Raw genomic sequence first — 22,390 nt, forward strand, 5'->3', positions numbered from 1 at the left:
CTGCTAAGTATTCTGTTTAAATTCCATGTTATTTTTCACCAACCTCGTAGACGCATTTGACGCGTAACTGGTTCGGGGCATTATACATTACGAAAACATTTTTCTAACTCGGTATGATTAGCAGCTGAGTAACACACCAGTTTGTAACCAAGGTGAAGTCTATTTATTGCTTGGTAATCTATATTTTATTACTCATAATGGACCATCAATCCAAAATGAACAACAATAAGTTACACACTCTTCCCTGATGGAATATTCACAGCTAGAAGTCGTCTAATCATGCGGCGCATCGTGTACGACCCACCGAGCGGTATTATACTTTCCAGTTTCACTGCTGGACACTCACTGAAGTAATACCACTTTGGCTCTATAATTTCTCCGTGGAACGTTATTTTATTTCTCCACCTAAAGCAAATAATTCCTAAGAAAATCGAAAAGCTGTCGTGCTCCCTACTAAGAAGTCGCTTCTTACCTGTTGGGTACTTTACGCTCGTAATACTCATGCAAATTCTGGGAATTACATTTTCAATTAACCTATTATTATCTGTCGCATGGCGCAGTGTCACACCTTGATTTTTCAGACGTCACACACACCGAGCTTCCAGTTGCATTTGTCGTCTATCTATCATATTGTAATTTTCTGACTGGCACAAAAGCACCGCCACTGTCCTTTTCTCTTTCAAAGTAAACACATTATTCACACATAAAAACGAGTATCTGTTTTTCAGCTGGAATTCTTTTCACACATCTTCTCTTGGTAACGTAAATTCCCCACCATTAGTTACAGGTTTTAAAATGATGCGATGAATCTGTAACCTCAGGTCACCGTCAGCAACCTTTCCAAAGTCAGTAATACGTAGTGTACTTGAAGCTAAATTTTAAGATATCTGTTATGAGACAATCTTTCAAAAATTTACATTTTTGTTCGCATATAGCACACATCAGCACAAGGCGAGTGAAAACGTTCTTCTTCTTCTTCCTCTTCTTCTTCTTCCTCTTCTTCTTCTTATTCTTTGGTCTACAGCCCCTGACAGGCCTTGGCTTCGTCGACAACCATCATTCCTACGTCTCTGTTCTCTGCTTCTCTCTTCCATCTATGGATCTCTGACTTGTAAGGTCAGCCACCATAGTGTCCAGCCATCTAGCTCTTGGGCAGCCCTTCCTTCTGGTGCAATACTGCCAGCTTTTCATCACTCGTTTGGACATCCTGTCGTCTGTCACCCTCTTCGTATGCCCTAACTAGTGTATTCTTTGAGAACTAAATAAATTACAGTATATCTTTCCCTCGTACTAGCTCTTGAATTTCACGGTTGTACCGAACTCACCAATCCTCTGCCTCTCTCACAGGCCCCTAAAGTTTTCACATGATTTTCGTTTCAATTGCCCTTAGGTTATTCACATCTGGGTCAGTTGTCGTCCATATCTCTCTGGTCACGTCGCACAAGGTGATAATATACTCTTAACGTCGTTGTTCTTGTAATTACAGAATCATAAAATACATGTAAGTTGCACAATATTCAGCTTGAATCGTTTCTGTAATGTATTTATTCATATTATTTGCGCTGGTCAAGAGGACACTTGAATAATGCAAGCAGCTGATAGCTTTAAACAACGCCTTAAGTCATGTGGTATTCTTCTAAGCTCAGAACTGGACATCAATTAATAGTTGGTCTGGTTTTATTTTGCAGTACGTCAAATTTTTACTCCTTCTGGTTCTACTATTTCATATTTGATCAAGGGTGTTGACCTCTCAGTCCACAATTGCATTATCTTCTGCATACGCACATACCTGACTTGATTTTATCCTTGCTGTTCCTCTCTTGTCTATTCCTTTGTATCAAGAATATGCAGTGCTAAGTAAAACAGGACTGCAGAGAGATCACTCTGTTTCACTCCATCTGTAATGTTAAAGGTCTTGGTCGTTTTGTTGTTCACTTTTACATTAGCCTTTGTGTTCTTCATTGCCTTCATTGTTAATTCAGTTAGCCTTCTTAGCTTGTCGCTGCGATGCCAATTCTTTTAGTGCTTATGCTGATCTGCTAACACTACTAAAATCTTCTTTAAAATCCACAAACAGTGTACCCCTGCGTCATATTCATAAGATTTCTCCACTATTTATCTAAATACAAAGGAATGGTCAGAATGCCTCTATTTGATCGGAAACAACATTGGTATTCTCCGATGATATTGTCGGCGTAATATTTATCTTTTCACTCAGCAGCCGGAGAATATAGTGTATGCTGTATTTAATAAGGTTATGCAACTGTAATTTGCACAAGCAGTGTTTTCTTCATTCTTATATGGAGGCCATATTATTCCAGTTTTCCCATCCTCAGGCATACTTCCATTTCCTCATATGTTATTTATTACAGCATGAATTTCACTTATTAGAGGATGACCACCAGACCTTATTAGTTCCGACACTACCCCATCTTCAACAGCGGCATATTTATCTTTCAGGTTACGTATCACCGACTCCATATCTTGCGTTTCTGGTCTTTTTGCTTCTTCTCTTTTATCTTCTCTTGCCTCTACATTGTCCACAGGGCCTGTGTTGCTATTGAGCTATCTTCAAAATATTTTGCCCATCTCCGCAGTATTTTTTCTTCGTCTCGGATTATCTTTCCGTTTCTCTTTTTACAAGCATTTTGTATTGGTTGAAATTTTTCCCCCCATCTTCCCTATAGCATGGTATAATTTTCTTATTTCATTCTGTCCCTATAGTTCCTCTGTCCCTTAAAATTTTGCTTTCAGAAATTCCTTTTCGTTTATCTTACTTATCCTATGAGCATTACACCTTAATTCCTTATCCACCTCCACATTTCTTCTTGTCCCTTTCTGCAGCATGCTCAGTCTTGCATTTTTATGTTGTATTTCAGGTTTACATTCATCAACAAACCATTCATTTCTTTCCTTTCTTCTTATCTCAGTTATTTCTTCTGCTGCTACTTTCACCACTCTCTACATCTTGTTCCAGTTCTCTTGATTCCCCTTTGTTTCCTCGTTGGTATGCTTTTACAGTTTAGGGGTTGTTCAGTTTTTCCTTATTCCAATTTGCATATTTTCCATTCTGTTTTTACGTATTACAACTAACTTCCCTCTCCATATAACTTTTTGCAGCGTAGTGTTCTGAATTATAGCTTGGACCCTGCAGCTCCGTACATCTGTGACTGATGTGTCATATTGTGCTTTTACCAACATGTGATCTGTCTGGTTAGCTATTCCACTTACACTTGCTTTCCATATATCAATATCCTTATGTGTAGCAAACAGGTACCCTTGACGAGTAAATTATTTCTAGAAGCTAACTTTCGTAATTTATCTCTATTATTAATTTATCCATGTAATATATATCTCCCTGATTCTTTTCCGAATTCATTTCACCCATCCTTTTTAAAATCTAGCAGTGGCTGTAGTCGTGTTCTTGTCGTAGTTGTATACTCTTTACGTGCCTTACATTTATAGGTTCAATTCCAAAAGAATTTTCCTAATCTCTTTTGTTTTTATGAGTACTGTTACAGATTGACTTCTTCTTCTTTCTGGTACACTATACAGTTAAGAATACTGAGGCATATATATCTCTCCTTCCACTTGCCAACTCATTCTTGCAGTGCCACAATGTTGTACTTCCACCTAGGTTCCATAATCTCGTCAGTAATAAAATACAGTAAGTATATCTGAGATGTAACTAAAATTAATTTCAAAGATTCTTACCAACTCCTTCGCTGACTGTTTCTATAAAGTCCAGCAGAACGCAAATTCATCAGCGACGACACTTTTCGTCACACGTGCGGAACAGTTTCATACTTTTTACGGTATTTCATTTTTTTATCTCGTAATACTTTCACGTGTTCTATCTACAGTTAAACACGGTGGAGGTTCTGTTATGGTTTGGGGATGTTTTGCCGGAGATGGAGTTGGTGACATTGTGGAAATAGAAGCATGTATGGATCAGAAGCAGTACCACCGCATACTTCAGTATCACGCAATACGAAGTGGATTGCGCTTAATAGAGAACTGTATCTTTGACGTATGATCGCATTTTAACTACAAGCGATCCCTTGAGCGACAGCACATGAGTGTTTATAAACCGTCCCCAGGATTTCAGTTCCGAAGGCTCGCCTTAATACGACCGAGAATATTCCATACATCCAGCAAATACTTTATTTGCATCTCTTACTGACACTTCCTCACTGCACCCATCACACAAATCGCCGATATACGCTATGTAACAGTAACTGTAGGTATTCCATGCCAAAATTTCCGTTAAGTCGAGCAAAACAATTAATTTTTTCTCGAAGTTCACTCAGTATTTTTTTAGCCATTACATTCTCTCCCTTGTCGTAGTATCGATGTACAGTTCTACGCACTAACGTTTCGTCAAAATCGTCGAATCCCATAATTTCCGTTTTAATTTGTATTCCTGCCTTGTTGAGTCAATACAAGTGCCCATATGTATAACCTGGCCAGATGTCACGTTCATTGTGACACAAAATATATGGTAGTGTCTGGGTACGCCGTTATCCAGATAAACGGTTGCTTCAAACAAGAATCTCACCCAGAATGCAAGGCGATTAGGCATGTTCCTTTGGGCTTCTTGTAACCTAAGGCAACATGACAGCAGTGGTCTGGGTGAACAAAACTGTTGATGTCTTTCTCAGTGGTGATGGCATCCTCTAGCAGGATAACTAGCCGTGTTACAATGGCTTGAGATGAGTTATAGTAAACTCACATTGATGTCCAGCACACTAAATGCGCCTGATTGCACCCAAAGGGGCACATCTGGTATCTGCACCAACCAAAGACCCATAATTTATGGGAAATGCGTGACCTGTGACACATACCTCAGGAAACCTACCAAGGACCTATAGAAACTTCGGCACACAGTCGTTGCTGTATTCCGTTCCACATGTGTACCGGCACCCTATTAAGAAGAACGTCATAATGTTAATTTCAATACACCCTTGTATTTCAGATTTACAACACCAATCAAACGTTAATTCTCACAAAATATAATTACATAAACTTTCACATATATAATACGATCACAATCATTGTATTTTACTTTCACCTATGTATCCTCCTTTGGATTTAATGACTGGCTTTCAAACTCGAGGCATGCAATCAATTAGTTTTTGTAGGTATCGTGAATCTATATGATTCCACACATCCGTAACTTCCAGAGATGTTCCTTGCTGGATATATTAACTACCCTGATACGTCTGTCCACTTCATCCCAGATCATTTCAATGGGATTACAATCGGGGCTTAGGGACGGCCATGCCATATCATTCAGTATTTTCTGTTTTTGCTTTGATGCAATGTAGTTCGTACAGTATGCTGACCTATGTTTTTGGTCATGATTCTGACTGTTCACAGTGACGTAATACAATTCGTGGGAGACAACTAACTAATCCTACTTAGCTGACTTTATGACTCTTGGTCTGGTAAGAATTCTGAAGTAACTGATCAGATGCAATGTACAAAGTATAAATAACTCGATACAGGTAATGTGTCTCACGCTTATAAAGATGTTTTAATCAGTATTAATTAATCGAAACATCCGTACAAGATCAAAGATAAATGACGGAACACTTTGCACTGGGCAAAAATCAGCACAGATTTATAGCTATCAAATACTTTGATGTACACAAGGTCAATCATAATTGGTGTAAACGCGTACAGTTGAAAGCACACGCTAAAAGAAACAAAAAAGTCTCAGTAATCGTGGCCTCTAAAATACATACTTTAAGAGCTGTGAGCACTTGTTCACCTTCGTTACTGTGAAACAAATCTCTTCTACTGAAATATGTCTACTTTCCATATTTTAAGAGATGGTAGTACGGACCAAAACCAGAAAAAAGTGTCCGGTAAACGTGGACTCTAAAGAGCATACCTTAAGAGCATTTGCTCAGTAGACGAGATGTGTCGCATAGTAGCGAAGATGAACCAGTGCTCTTAGCTCTTAAAGTACGCTCTTTAGAGCCCATGTTTACCAGACTTTTTTCTCTTTTATCTCAAAATATGGAAAGCAGAGAGCTTACAGCAGATTTGCTTCACAATATCGAACATGAACAAGTGCTCGTATACGTTTCCTCTTGCATAAAAAAACTTGTGTTTACGGTTTATCTGAACTTTCGTAGTTATTTTTGTTTTAGTGTTCTTTTGAACTTACATTCCCACGTCAACCACGACAAATAAATCTTACATAAATATGATTAACATTCGAGCAGAATCGGTCATCTGTTAGTGCTCCTGATTTCTATTTTGAGTCACTGATTAGGCTGAAAACTGGCGTTCGTGCCTTTGGAAATTGTGAAAATTGTTTGACTCATAAGATACTTAGTAACTCGTACATTGTGACTGGCGCCATAAGAGTGACGTATCAACACACAAAAATAAAATAATCTCTTCAGCTGAAGACGGTATTTCTGGAGAGTTCTCAGAGATACCAGCTACTAGAAGAGTGATGCGAGCGGCTATTCCAGATGATTCCATTCTAGTAAATAGTATGATGGCAGCACTGAAGAAACCATGGTGAAGCCGAGCAGTATGTTCTTATTTTACGCTAAATAATAATCAACAAAAATCTTTATGAATTTTTTTTTGTCGTCTATAATTTTAAAATCACGTCAAGCATTGTACGACACTGACGCATCAGTGTTGGACAAAGCGACAAACACATATTAGGTGTATTATCGGCAGTTACTGGTTTGAGAATCTACTGATGATGGCTCGTCTAATATGCCAAAATAAAACACACTGTTCCAAATACAGCTGGAGAGCCTTTGCAGTGCTGTTCGAGTTTACGGGGTATATTTGGTGGGCTGAGGCGTGGGTGGGAATTTGGTTTGAGGAGGGAATCACACCATAGTAGTCCGTGCGTGCAGCTGTGCAAACTCAATGCGCCAGGGTGGCGTACTGGTCAGCGCATCTGCCTAGCGAGCGGGAGACCCGGTTTAGAATCCAGACCTTGGTACATCATATACTACTGGTCATTAAAATTGCTACACCAAGAAGAAATGCAGATGATAAACGGATATTCATTGGACAAATATATTATACTAGAAGTGATATGTGAATACATTTTTAAGCAATTTGGGTGCATAGATCCTGAGAAATCAGTACCCAAAACAACCACCTCTGGCCGTAATAACAGCCTTGATACGCCTAGGAATTGAGTCAAACAGAGCTTGGATGGCGTGTACAGGTACAGCTCCCCATGCAGCGATACCACAGTTCATCAAGAGTAGTGACTGGCGTATTGTGACGAGCCAGTTGCTCGGTCACCATTCACCAGACGTTTTCAGTTGGTGAGAGATCTGGAGAATGTGCTGGTCAGGGCAGCAGTCGAACATTTTCTGTATCCAGAACGGCCCGTACAGGACCTGCAACATGCAGTCGTGCATTATCCTGCTGAACTGTATGCTTTCGCAGGGATCGAATGAAGGGTAGAGCCACAGGTCGTAACACATCTGAAATGTAACGTCCACTGTTCATAGTGCCGTCAATGCGAACAAGAGGTGACCGAGACGTGTAACCAACGGCACCGCATACCATCACGCCGGGTGATACGCCAATATGGCGATGACGAATACACGCTTCCAATGTGCGTTCACCGCGATGTCGCCAAAAACTGATGCTACCATATGATGCTGTAAACAGAACCTGGATTCATCCTCAGAAATGACGTTTTGCCATTCGTGCACCCAGGTTAGTCGTTGAGTACACCATCGCAGGCGCTCCTGTCTGTGATGCAGCGTCAAGGGTAACTGCATCCATGGTCTCCGTACTGATAGTCCATGCTGCTGCAAACGTCGTCGAACTGTTCGTGCATATGGTGGTTGGCTTGCAAACGTCCCCATCTGTTGACTCAGGAACCGAGACGTGGCTGCATGATCCGTTACAACGATGCGGGAAAGATGCCTGTCATTTCGACTGCTAGTGATACGAAGCGTTTGGGATCCAGCACGGCGTTCCATATTACCCTCCTGAACCCACCGATTCCATATTCTGCTAACAGTCATTGGATCTGGATCAACGCGAGCAGCAATGTCACGATACGATAACCGCAATCGCTTTAGGCTACAATCCTTACACGAGGCATCAATACTCGGTTTCAAATAGTGCAGTACGTGACCTCAGTTCATGGCTTGTAGAAAATAAACTAACGTTAAATCACAGTAAGACTCAGTCTTTACAGTTTCTAACACACAATTAAACAAAACCAGACGTTTTAATCTCACAGAACGAACATATGATTAGTGAAACTGAACAGTTCAAATTTCTAGGTGTTGAGATAGATAGTAAGCTGTCGTGGGAAGCTCACGTTCAGGATCTTGTTCAAAGGCTTAATACCGCCATTGTTACTATTCGAACGGTATCAAAAGTGAGTGATACTGCGACACGTAAATTAGTCGACTTTGCTTATTTTCATTCACTTATGTCGTATGGTATTATGTTTTGGCGTTACTCTTCCCATTCTAGAACGATATTTTTGGCCCAGAAACGGGCGGTTCGGGCAATAAGTGGTGTGAGTTCACGAACCTCTTGTCGACCTCTGTTCACGAGTATGGGTATTTTTACATAGGCCTCTCAATATGTATATTCCTTGTTGTCGTTTCTTGTTACCAATATTAGTTTATTCCCAAGAATAAGCAGCTTTCACTCGGTTAAAACTCAGCAGAAATCAAACCTCTATTTGGATTGGACTTCCTTAACTCTTGTGCAAAAAGGTGTGCAGTATACTGCTGCATCCATTTTCAATAAGCTGCCACTCGAATTAAAAAATCTTAGCAGTAATCCACGCGCTTTCGAATCGAAACTCAAGAGTTTCCTTGTGGGTGACTCCTTCTATTCTGTCGAGGAGTACCTTGAAAAATTGAGCTGATTCTAATTGTATTGCTGATAGCATGTACTTAAACTTATGTTGTATGTTCATGTACTGACACGTTCCATGACATTGCAGATTTGCTCCTCAATTTGGTCCTACGGAACTTGATGTGTAACTAAAACTAACTAACGTTTCACCAGGCAACGCCGGTTAATTGCTGTTTGTGTATGAGAAATCGGTTGGAAACTTTCCTCATGTCAGCACGTTGTAGGTGTCGCCACCGGCGCCAATCTTGTGTGAATGATCTGAAAAGATAATCATTTGCATATCACAACATGTTCTTCCTGTCGGTTAAATTTTGCGTCTGTAGCACGTCATCTTCGTGGTGTAGCAATTTTAATGGCCAGTAGTGTAGATGTTTGAAACTTGAAAAGGCATCTGGAACTATACAGTTTCATTTGATTAAAATAACAAACGTTGGTAGATATCATTGGTGGCACCTACAACGGATAGTTCTCTGTTTAGTATCATTTCTGCAGAGACCACCATAAAATTCTTACGATTTACGGCGACGAACTCTCACATAAAAAGAAACGTGATAGCCACGAATGGTGCACTGTAGGAATCTCACCGCGGTGGGGATGACGGACACCAGTTGCGAGTGGCAGTCGGTGATGGAGTCCTCCGTGGTGCGGTGAAGCTCCAGACTGGGGTACGGTGTCAGGGGGGCGTCGGCAGCCTCGTCGTACGGCACAGTGCTCAGGGAGGCCGGTATGCCGCGCCTCACCGGCGGTGTCGTTACGAACAGTCGGCTGCGGCTCTCTGCGTCCGCTGCAACAAGGTGCCGGGTGTGATGTTCCTAAAACCAGCATGTGTGGTAAGCCACTGACGTCAAGAACATGCTGCCATCGACTTTCCTAGGGCAGGTCGGGTGTACAAATAGTACAGTAAAATCCCTGTGTTTTTATATCACATGTTACGGAGTAGAGCAAGCACCAGCACGCCAGTCGGGAACGACAGAGAAGAGATGGCTGTGAGAAGACGTCAGCCAATCCTACACTGACCGAACCCTCTCCAGGACGACAATGCGACAGCAGCGGTCCATACGTGAAGAGGACGTAAGCGCCGTGACTTACTGGCGACGCCCCAGCTGAATAGCCGCTTCAAGACTAGCGGCTTGTACAGAAGTGTCAACGCTCGTTACTTCGCTTGTAGACTCTATGTAACACAGACTTGGGAATTGTTATACTGAAGAGATTAATTATTTTTTATGTCGCCCTTCGCTTACGACACATCTGTATAATTGTCAGTGTTAAGTATTGTCATTTACTTTTTCGTAATAAAACTCATTAATACCATTTGCTTGATTTTATTGTCTATCGAACCGAGTACGAAGGATTCCTAGAAGCCCCATATTTGACGACAATGCTGGATGTAATATTACATATAAATCACATTGGCTTTATGTTATATAGGATCATTATAAATCGCTCCTCAAGCGTACACTCAGATACCAGGGTAAGATTACTTGTAGTTATCTTCTGTGTTCATCTTACAATGTAACAAGCATTTTCCCGCCTATTTCTATGCGGTATTTGTTTACGGTGAAAGTGAACTGTCAGTTCTTGTGCTAATACCACACTGCAATAGCACTTTGGTACCTTTTCTTTTTTTTTTACTTTTATGGTACGTGATATTCTGCATTCAAATATCAGTCGCCCAAAGCAGCCCCTTTCAAAGAAAAACAACTGAAATGCAAAGCATAAAGAACACGAAAACCGCAGCATTTGGTAACAAGAAAGAAAATAAAAACCCACTGATGATGCTGTAACGTCAGCGTAACGTTTCTGGGTGATGGGGAACAATGTTTTTTGCTGAAGGTGGATCAAAATAATAGTTCAAATGGCTCTGAGCACTATGGCACTTAACATCTGAGGTCATCAGTCCCCTAGAACTTAGAACTACTTAAATCTAACTAACCTAAGGACACCACACACAGCCATGCCTGAGGCAGGATTCGAACCTGCGACCGTAGCAGCAGCGCGGTTCCGAACTGACGCGCCTAGAACCGCTCGGCCGCAACGGCCGGCGAAGGTGGATCACTTCAAAAATAGATTTGTTTATTACCAAACACATACAAAAATACTGGGTGGTTATTATTATACTTGCTTCTAAGGTAGTAAAATTCCTTAACGTAGTCTGCTTCATGACCATCAAATTCGATGTTAAGTTTCTCTGTATGCACATTTTTGCTATCTCTCATTACCTTTTTCTTTTTCCTATTTACTCTCAGTCCATGTTCTATACTCAATAGACCGTTTATTCCATTCAACACATCCTGTATTTCTTCTTCAGTTTCCCTGAGGGTAGGAATGTCATCAGCGACACCTTTCATCCTGACTTGCAATCCCTTTATTGAACCTTTCTCTTTAGTTCCGTCATGCTTTTTCGATGTATAGACTGAATAGAAGGAGCGAAAGTCCGCATCCCTCTCTTCCACCCTTTTTAATCTGGTCATTTCCTATTTTGTCTTTCAGGCTTATTGTTCCCTCATGCTTCTTGAACACATTGAATGTCACCCGTCTTTCCCTGCAGTGTTCTATTTTTCTCAAGATACTGCACGTCTTGTACCATTTCAAACTGTCGAACGCTTTTACTAGGTCGACAGATCCTATAAGCGTATCTTGGTTTTCCTTCACTCTAACTTCCATTACCAAGCGCGAATTCAGAACTGCCTGTCTGGTGCCTTTATCTTCTCTAAAGGCAAACTGATCGTCATATAACACATTCTCCATTCTCTAGTAAAGCATTTTTGGCAGCAGCTGGAATACATGAGATTTTAAGCCGTTTGTGTGACAGTCTTCTCACGAGCCGACGCATAACATCAATACTGTTTGTCGGCGTCACTTGATAAAAGACCCAACCACGATAGTCAGATGGAATAACTTCGCAGTTGTGGACGTGGTTTCAAACAGACTCGGAAACACTACTACTCCTTTGGAATTGATTTAGTATTCATAACATAAATTCTAGTCATTTAATCATGAAAATCGATATGTAATACAGTCCGTCAGAAATATTCTAATGGCTTGCTTTCATTTTTATGAGTGTGCAGGGTGCTTAAAAACGATTATTCCTATTTTACAAGACTGTACTCTATATTGCAAAGCAACAAGAGGAATTTTCCGTTCTCCGTTTGAACAGGTGGAATTTCATTATAATACTGCGGCGTCAACAGTACGGCTCTTTTGTTATTATTATTTCTATTGTTATTATTAGTGCAGCAGCTGCAGCAGTAACTTTTTTAGTTTGTAGCCAATACTGTTTACTCACACTGACTCTACGGCACTCAGATCATTTTAATACTGTTTGTGCTATTAAGTATTAAGTAAATATAATGTAAAACATGAACTGAATGTGTGACTCTCTGATCCGGTGTAAAAGAGGTCCTGTTGGCCTTATATAACAATGGTTTATACCATTTATTAAATTTACTTCAGCCCGAGTTTCTATCTTCGTTCGTCTTCAAAATGTATTGAAATCGGATGAATCCTTTTGTAACGCTCTCTACATATTTTCTGGTGTGGATTCAGTATCATGATGATCTCCCCATTGGCATAAGATTCCGAATTAGTCCCTCATTCGGTCCATGAGAAAAAGAATGAATAACCAACGAAAGAATAACGTTCTGCGGGTCGGGGTGTGGAACGTCAGAAGTTTGAAAATGATCGGGGAGGTAGAATATTTGAAAAAAGAAAACGCTAAGGCTCCATCTAGACTAAGTGAAGAGAAATGGGAAGAACACAAGGATTCCTGTTCGGATGAGTATTGGGTAATATCAACAGCAGCAGAAAATGGTATAATGGGAGAAGGATTTATTATGAATAGAAAGGTAGGGCAGAGAGTGAGTTACTATGAAAAGTTCAGTGATAGGGTTGCTCTCATCAGAAACGACAGCAAACAAACACGCCAAAGACAGTTCAGGTACACTATGTGATCAAAAGTATCCGGACACCACCAAAAATATACGTTTTCCATTGTAGGTGCATTTTCCTGCCACCTACTGCCAGGTATTCCATATCAACGACCTCAGTAGTCAGACACCGTGAGAGAGCAGAATGGGGCGCTCCTCGGAACTCACGGACTTGGAACGTGGCCAGGTGATTTGGTGTCACTTGTGTCATACGTCTGTACGCGAGATTTCCACAGTCCTAAACCCCCCTAGATCCACTGTTTCCGATATGACACTGAAGTGGAAACGTGAAGGTACACGTACAGCACAAAACCGTACAGGCCGATCTCGTCTGTTGACTGACAGAGACCGCCAACAGTTGAAGAGGGTCGTAATGTGTAATAGGCAGACATCTATGCAGACCATCACACAGGAACTCCAAACTGCATCAGGATCCACTGCAAGAAGTATGACAGGTAGCCCGGAGGTTACAAAACTTGGATTTCATGGTCGAGCGGCTGCTCATGAGCCACACATCACGCCGGTAAATGCCAAACGTCGCCTCTCTTGGTGTAAGGAGAGTAAACATTGGACAATTGGACAGTAGAAAAACGTTTTGTGGAGTATCGAATCACGGTAGACAATGTGGCGATCCCATGGTAGGGTGTGGGTATGGCGAATACTTTGTGAACGTCATTTGCCAGCGTGTGTAATGACAGCGGTAAAATTCGGTGTCGGTGGTATTATGGTGTGATCGTGCTTTTCATGGAGGGGGCCTGCACCCCTTGTTGTTTTGCGTGGCACTACCACAGCACAGTCCTACATTGAAGTTTAAGCAGCTTCTTGCTTCCCACTGTTGAAGAGCAACTCGGGGATGGCGATTGCATCTTTCAACATATTCGAGCACCTTTTCATAATGCACGGCCTATGGAGGAGTGGCTACACGACTATAACATCCCTGTAGTGGACTGGCCTGCACAGATTCCTGACCTGAATCCTATAGAACACCTTTTTAATGGTTTGCAACGCCGACTTCTTGCCAGGTCTCACCGACCGACATCGATACCTCTCCTCAGTGCAGCACCCCGTGAAGAATGGGCTGCCATTCCCCAAGAAACCTTCCAGCATCTGATAAAACGTATGCCTGGGAGAGTGGAAGCTGTCATCAAGGCTAAGCGTGGTCCAACACCACATTGAATTCCAGCATTACCGATGGAGGGCGCCACGAACTTCTGAGCGAATACTCTTGATCATATAGTGTGTATACGCCGAAGTCATAAGATGAAGATGAAGAGATAGAGAAAGAATATGAGAATACGAAATACATACTTCAACACGTAAAGGAAGATGAAAATCTAACAGTCATGGGGGACTGGAATGCATAGGTAGGGGAAAGAATACAAGAATGGGTTACGGGGGAATATGGCCTTGGTATTATGAATGAGAGAGGAGAAAGACTAATTGAGTTTTTCAATAAATTTCAGATAGTAATAGCGAATACTCTGTTCAAGACTGACAAGAGTGGGAGGAATACTTTGAAAAGACGTTTTCAGTTGGACTACGTCATTCAGGTGGAGATTTTGAGATCAGATACTGGATTGCAAGGTGTACCAATTAGCAGATATACACTCAAATAACCATTTAATAGTGACGAAGAGTGGGCTGTAGAGACTAGTCAAGAAGTATCAGTGTGCAAAGAAATGGGATACGGTAGGACTAAGTAGTGAAGAGATACGCTTGAAATTATGAAAGGCTGTAGATACTACAACAACGAATAACTTACTTGCCAATTCAGTTGAAGAGAAATGAACATCCGTAAAAAGGGCAATCACTGAAGTTGAAAAGAAAAACGTAGGTACGATGAAGGTTACTGCGAAGGTATCTTGAGTAACAGACGAAATACATCAGTTTATCGATGAAAGATGGAAATACCCAAATGTTCAGGGATATTGAGGAATACATAGATACAAGTCACTTAGGACTGAAATAAATAGGATGTACAGGGAAACTTAGACGAAATGGCTGCATGAAAAATGTGAAGAAATCGAAAAAGAAATGATCGTTGGAAAAACTGTTTCAGCATATACACTGAAGAGACAAACATCTGGTACAGGCATACTTATTGAAACACAGAAATATGGAAACAGGCAGAATACGGCGCTGCAGACGGCAACGCCCATATAAGACAACAAGTGTCTGGCGCAGTTGTTAGATCGGTTACTGCTGCCACGGGCACAATGGCTGTATTTCAAGATTTAAATGAGTTTGAACGTGATGTTGTAGTAAGGCACGAGTGATGGGACACAGCATCTCCAAGGTAGCGATGAAGTGGGGATTTTCCCGTACGATCATTTCACCAGTGTACCATGAATATCAGGAATCCGGTAAAACATCACATCTCCGACATTGCTGCAGCCGGAAAAAGCTCCTGCAAGAAAGGGACCAACGACGACTGAAGAGAACCGCTCAATGCGACAGAAGTGCAACACTTCCGCAGATTGCTGCAAATTTCAATGCTGGGCCATCAACAAGTGTCAGCGCTCAACGAAACAGCACCGATATGGCCTTTGGAAGACGAAGGCCCACTCGTGTTCCCTTGATAACTGCGCCACACAAAGCTGTACGCCTCGCCTGGGCCATTCAAAATCGTTATTGGACTGTCCATGATTGGAAACGTGTTGCCTAGTCTCGTTTGAAATTGTATCGAGCAGGTGGACGTGTACGGGTATGGAGAGTAACTCATCAACCAATGGACCCTGCATATCCGTAGGGGACTATTCAAGCTGGTGGAGGCTCTGTAATGGTGTGAGGCCTAAGTGGTTGGAGTGATATGGATCCCTGATAGTCCAGATACAACTCTGCCTCGTGATTGATCACCTTCATCCATTCATGTCCATTGTGCATTCCGACGGACTTGTGCAATTCTAGCAGGACAATGCGACTCCCCCACACGTCCAGGATTGCTACAGAGTGGCTCCAGGAACACTCTTCTGAGTTTAAACACCTTCGTTGGCCTCCAAAGTTCACAGACGTGAACATTATTGAGCATATTTAGGATGCCTCGCAGCTTGCTGTTCAGAAGAGATCTCCACCCCCTCCCACTCTGACTGACTTACGTACGGCCTTGTAGGATTCATGGTGTCATTCCCCTCCATCATTATTTCAGAAATTAGTCGAATTCATGCCACGTCGCTTTGCGGCACTTCTGCATGGCTCTCGGGGGCCATACACGGTATTAGGCAGGTGTACCAGTTTCTTTGGCTCTTCAGTGTATAAAAGGCCAAACAATCTTCGGTTGTAACATTAAGCATACAATGGTAATTTCAAGGCTAAATGCGTAGACGAGAGCTGCTAGGTGAAAAGTATGCACTGAAGGCTTCTGTGAATGGGAAGGCCTGTCTGATGACATGGCAGCAGAAGATACAGTAGTCAGTATAGAAGAGGGAAAGGACCCAGTATTAGAATCAGAATTTAAATGAGCTTTGGAAGCCTTAAGATAAAATAATGCTGAGTGGATAGATAAAATTTCACCAGAACTTCTAAAATCATTGGGGGAAGTGACAAGAAAACGACTATTCTCGTTGGTGTGTAGAATATGAGTCTGGCGTTATTTCAACTGACTTTCGGAAAAACATCATACACACAATTCCGAATACTGCAAGAGCAGCCACGCAGAGGGACAGCGTGGTTTGAGGCGCCATGACACGAACGGCGCGGCCCCTCCAGCCGGAGGTTTGAGCCCCCCACGGGTATGGGTGTATGTGTTGTTGTTAGGGTAAGTTAAAGTAGTGTGTAAGTCTAGGAACCGATGACCTCAGCAGTTTGGTCCCTTAGGAATTCACACACATTTGAACTTCGCAAGAGCTTCCAAGTGCGATAATTATCGCATTGTCAGGTCAACAGCTCATGCATCCAAGTTGCTGTCAAGAATAACATGCAGAAGAATGGAAAAGAAAGATGTGGATATGTTAGACGATGATCAGTTTGGCTTTAGGGAAAGTAAGAGCACCAATGAGGCAGTTCTGACTTTGCCCTTGATGGTGGAAGCAAGACTAAAAGAAAACCAAGACACGCTTATAGGATTTGTCCATCTAGAAATAGTTTTCGACAATGTGAAGTGGTACAAGATGTGCGATATTCTGAGAAAAATAGGAGTACACTAGAGGTAAAGACGGGCGACATACAATGTGTTCCACAACTAAAAGGGAACAGTAAAACTGGAAGACCAAGAATGAAGTCCTCGGATTGAAAAGGTATAAAACAGGTATGCTGTCTTTCGGCTCTTCTATTCAGTCTACACATCGAAAAACTAATGAGGTAATTAAAATGACAGTTTCTAGAGTGGGATTGCAATTCAGGGTGAAAGGATTCGATGATGACATTACCACCCCCAGTGAAACTGAAGAAGAAACACAGGATGTGTTGAATGGAATGAAGAGTATAATGAGAATGGATGATTGATTGAGAGAAAATCGAAGAAAGACGAAACTTGTGAGAAATAGCAGAAATGAAACAATGAGGAACTTAACATCAGGACTGGTGATGACAAAGTAGATGAGGTTAAGGAGTTTTGCTACCTAGGCAGCAAAATAAGCGATGACGGAGCAAGGAGGACATCAAAAGCAGACTAGTACTGGCTCAAAGGGAATTCCTGGCCAAGAGAAGTCTACTATTATAAAAAAGGCTTTAATTCGACGAAGAAATTTCTTGGAATGTACGTTTGGAGCACCATATTGTACAGTAGTGGACCACGGACTTTGAGCAAACCGGAACAGAAGTATCTGTGATGGGGTGCTACAGAAGAATGTCGAAAATTTGGTGGGCTGATAAGGTAAAGAATGAGGAGATTCTCAGCAGGAGAGGAAAAGAATATATGGAAAACACGGACATTAAGAATGGACAAGCTGACAGGAAATATGTTAAGACATTACGGAATAACTTTCATGGTACTAGAGGGGGCTGTAGAGGGTAAAAGCTGTAGAGGAAGACAGACTGGCGGACACTCATTGAATAATTGAGGACGTAGTTCGTAAGTGCTACTCTGAGAAAAAGAGATTATCACAGGAGAGGAATTCGTAGCGGGCTGCATCAAACCCAGTCAAAAGACTGATGACTCTCTCTCTCTCTCTCTCTCTCTCTCTCTCTCTCTCACACACACACACACACACACACACAAAATCGTGGATTAAAGATAGTAGAGTGTCACCCGCAGCACTGACCTGTTACGTCATACGGCAACACCGATTTGCTGTCGTAGGCGCCGCTGTCCTTCAGCTGTTGCTCCTCCGTGTCGTTTGCGAAGTAGAATGTGGCCACTTTGATCGCCTTGAGGGTCACTAGTTCTGGACTGCTTGATGCTCCGCTCTTTGTCCTCCTGCTGCCTACCAGAGCTGCTCTGCCCAAGTTGACATGTTTCGCTGTCTTGCTGGTTAACAGTGTCGGGTGTTTCTTGAGATTACCCTGCCTCCTGATGTTTGACCTCTTTTGGTGGGCATTGCAAGCTGCCAACAGCATGAGCATCAAGAAAGCAGCGGTACACAGGCGGCGTGTCATTCTCTTGCGTCCTCAGCTGAAAAGTATGTAAGCTCCAGATCACGACCATTAGCTTCAAACACGAATGCTGCCCAAAGCCTTTAATGTAATAATCAAAGGGTGCACTGTATCATTTACATTCCTTTTAAATTTTCAGTACTAAATATTTTATTATCTGGATCTACATCATGCTCCAAACTGCGTAATGGTGTGTGGCGGAGCGTATTTCTGGTACCACCAAACGATCCACACACCCTCCCCCCCAACCACCACCACCCTCCCCCTGCCCCCCTAACCTGTTCCATTAGCGAATGCCACGTGGGAAGACTGACTATCAGTAAGCCTCTGTATTAGCTCTAATTCCTCGAATTTTCTCGTCATGGTCATTTTGCGAGATGGAGGAAGTAACAAGCTGTCCAAATTTTTCGCCAAAGGAGTCTCTCTGATGTGTATAATAAATAATCCTGTGTGGATACGAAGTATGACACCAGTATATAAAAATTGCGGTTTTGTATGTGGACTCAAAGGTGTAGATTACGTAGAGACAGGTTTTTTCTTCGCATTCATTGTGTATGCACTAACAACAACCTGCCTTCTTGGTGTATTTTTCTTAAAGCAGTTCATTCCAGGCGATGAAAGGCAGATGGTATGGTTCTAGAGTTCACCTTTTCTATTTTGCTTTGTATTTCTTTAAACATCTACTGAAACAGATTTTAACAACAGTGTTTTTGTCCAAAGATCGACATAAGTTTCTCGTGAAAGTATTTAATTATGGGTAAGTCATACATCATTCATCTCATAGGCGTAATATTATTAATTTAACTATATTTTATCAACGTAAATTCACTGGGAATTCTGGGAAACGAAAGTCACGAAATTTAGGGAAACGAAAGTCACGGAATAAAGTTATCAGATATGAGGAGCCACGTAAAATCAACACATAGCCGGGGTGGCACGACCAATACTACCGCATTAGTATGCAGGACATCGCAGCACTGGTTGCTCGTCGTGCAAACACTGTAACTGCACAATAACCACGATCGAAGAAGCCATGAGCTTGCTACAGCGAAACATCTTAAAACAGGAACTGACGGTGTCTACACACGGCTGCTTCAAGTGTGACGGAACCCATCAAATGTCGAATTCAAATGCCGGTAACTCCTTCACTGCTACTAATAACGGAGTCCGATTGAAAATATGATTTTAATTTAATACGTCTCTCTTTCTTTGTAAGGGGATGGGACTGGATGGTAGCTGAAGCTCCTCCAAGTGTTGTATACGCCTCAGAAACTTCTCCAGGTTACATTAGGACGCAATAGGGCTGAAGGTCTGCGCTCACTAACCATTGATTCGAAACGTATGGAATTTGTGTGATCTGTACTACACATCAGTTGCAACGTATTCAGGAAAATCATCGAGAACTAGTCGAATCCACACCACGGGAAATAGCTGCTGTACTGTGAGCAACATGCTGTTAAGCGCGTGATCATAATGTTTTGGCTCATTGTTTGATAAACGAATTAGATGACTAACATCTAACAGTTCATAAGATGTGATGAGAACGTGTAATATGACTTCATTTGACTTCGCAATGTTGCGGCGAAACAACGTGGAAAATTATATAAATTCCATTTCAGTAATTACCACACGAAGTTTCGAGCTACGGAACATATCGAATTTATGCTGTATTAAAATAACATGTCTCTTGGAGGCTAGCAGGAGGCCTACATCAAGAGCTACGACTTAGGTATCATGTTAAAGTTCTTTAGTATCCACGAGTGTGGATGTGGATAACGAACTCGCTAACATGGACGTGGATGCGGATAAGGGACTCGTGGATGATGTGCTTTTCCAGTCACGACCTATAACTGTATGTAGTAAATGATGATAAACTTCTTTTTACATTGATATTGCCATCTCCTGTAGACGGAACTACTACGATGCGGCATACGTTCGTAGCGTTTTCGTTTTGAATGCTGGTATTCGGATTGCTATGGGTCTATTATCGATTGTCATTTTTATGTGTAGTTTACCGTTGCTGTTTCAGTTTGCATATTGTCATTTTGTCATTTGGAGATAGTGAGTGGAGTATGGACGCTAGAAAATGGAGTGGAAAGTGGAGTAATGGGAACGTCTCCGACATATTCTTCTGTCTGAGTTCAGCAGAGGATTGATAACCGTGGAGGACAGAAACACTTGCGCCGTGATGAGGATAATGTTATTAGACTGAGCATGGCAGGAAAATAGTTTTCTCGTTTTAAGCAAAATCGTTCTCACCTCAGTGACTTTCCGCATTCGGGGTTTGATCAAGATGGTTTACACAAATTAATCCACGATGATCTACGACAGTGTACTCGAGAACTGACAAATGCGATTGACTGTAATTATTCCCCTATCATACGACATTTGCATGCAAATGGGAAGTTTCAAAATTGGGTATGTGGGTACCACATTGTGGCTGCGCGGTTCTTTCTGTCCCTTGACGACTAACCTGCACCTACCTGTGATCATTGTCTCAGCGTATCATCAGTAGGGAAGCCGAGCGAAACCTACTGTACTTCGATGTGAAACAGGCTGCAATGAAAGTCACTAATCTACGTTTTGGTAGAAATTTTCACACGAAATGAAAGGTTGGAAGTTTTGTCCTCAATTAATATTTTCTGAAACTTGGGTGAACAAATATCACTGCCAAGCCCGTGCTAGTCTCAACACAGTCACTCACAATCTCTTTCACTCACGTTAGCAAGTTTATGGTGTTGCATTTCCCGAAAACATAATAGCTACAAAAATATTGATTGGTTTTTATTGATAATGCTCGCCAAATGTAAGTCTGTCGGTACCAAATGCAGTCACAGATTTTAGCCACCGACCTGCTCAATATGCCACGCGGAATATATGTCTTTTCTCGTCACAAAATTCACTTAAAAATTCCAAAATTTCTACACGCCCATAGGAATAATTATGCCGTTACTTTTCCACACTTTTGATGTATGAAACACTGCTAGATCCGGCAACTTATGGTTCCCATCGGAACTACTACTACACACGTCCGGACTGTTTCATGGCTAGGCTCCCACTCTACTCTATCAGCAGAGAAAGGCGCGCGAAGAATATTGCTTTACCATTGGTCAGTTTACTCAACAGCCAATAGCAAAACAACATTCTCCCAAATCAGTCAGCGCTTTTCATCCATAACCAATCGCAAAATAGTAAACCTAACGACTGCACTTTTTACCGACGTAATTATCCAATACGCTGAAGTTTTGCTTATGCATAAAGTTATTTACTATTGTTATTTATACCTAAATTAACTTTCCCATTACCACAAACTTACTTTACAAATATAGTCTACAATAATCCCCTTTGTCCATATCCGTACCTCTTCGAAATGTTCCCACACTAAATCCTACTACATAACTCGTTAAACAATTACCTTCATATAACCTTAAACGACAATCACGCATCATTCATACTGTTAAAACACATTTATAACATTTTACATACACAAAAAGAGATAATAACACTTTACGAAAATACTAGAACAGTTTATGAAAAACATTCTGTTACTTTAGTGCACTCAAGTGGGCACAATCGAAACTAAAATCACAGTCCCCCTATCCAATATTGTCCTCTATCGGCTGATACATAAGCTACGTGCGCGCCCAGTCTCGCGTCACCACCTGTCACTATCCAGTTCTGAGACACATCTCCCACTTAACCGCCTCCAAGGCAGGATCGTTATACGGCGTTACGCTTCAACATGCTCTAAGCCAAAATCACAAAAGTCACACGGTGGCCTTATGTGCATTTCCGCTTGCTCGTCATCAGTTGACTCGTGAACAAAACGGACCGTTACTTGTGATGGTGTCTTTATGATAATATAAGGAAGTTGTTTAGCCCGAACAAAGCAGTAACTCCCAGTACAAAAATCTGCGCGCATCCACAAAAGATACATATGCGTCTGGTGGAACCGCGAAGGTGGAGTGTACTACGAACAGCTTTCTGGAGGTGTAATCATCGCTGTTGACACAGTGCAAGAACAACGGCCAGGAAGGTTACGTGAAGTATTGCTA

At 41.8% G+C, this 22,390-nt stretch overlaps 1 protein-coding gene across 1 annotated transcript in view; it reads right to left on the minus strand.

Annotated features, from left to right (window-relative positions):
• LOC126473613 (major royal jelly protein 1-like) overlaps positions 1 to 22,390 on the minus strand; it is a 54,553-nt gene that overhangs the window by 25,073 nt on the left and 7,090 nt on the right. Inside the window, exons 2-3 of the mRNA XM_050100783.1 lie at positions 18,005 to 18,354; positions 9,465 to 9,664 (exon numbers count right to left, since the gene is read on the minus strand). Coding sequence (XP_049956740.1) covers positions 9,465 to 9,664; positions 18,005 to 18,338 — 534 coding nt within the window. The 5' untranslated portion in view covers positions 18,339 to 18,354. The remainder of the gene's footprint in view (positions 1 to 9,464; positions 9,665 to 18,004; positions 18,355 to 22,390) is intronic.

The sequence above is a fragment of the Schistocerca serialis genome, chromosome 4, assembly GCF_023864345.2.
Source record: "Schistocerca serialis cubense isolate TAMUIC-IGC-003099 chromosome 4, iqSchSeri2.2, whole genome shotgun sequence".
In the NCBI taxonomy this organism is placed as follows: Eukaryota; Metazoa; Arthropoda; class Insecta; order Orthoptera; family Acrididae; genus Schistocerca; species Schistocerca serialis.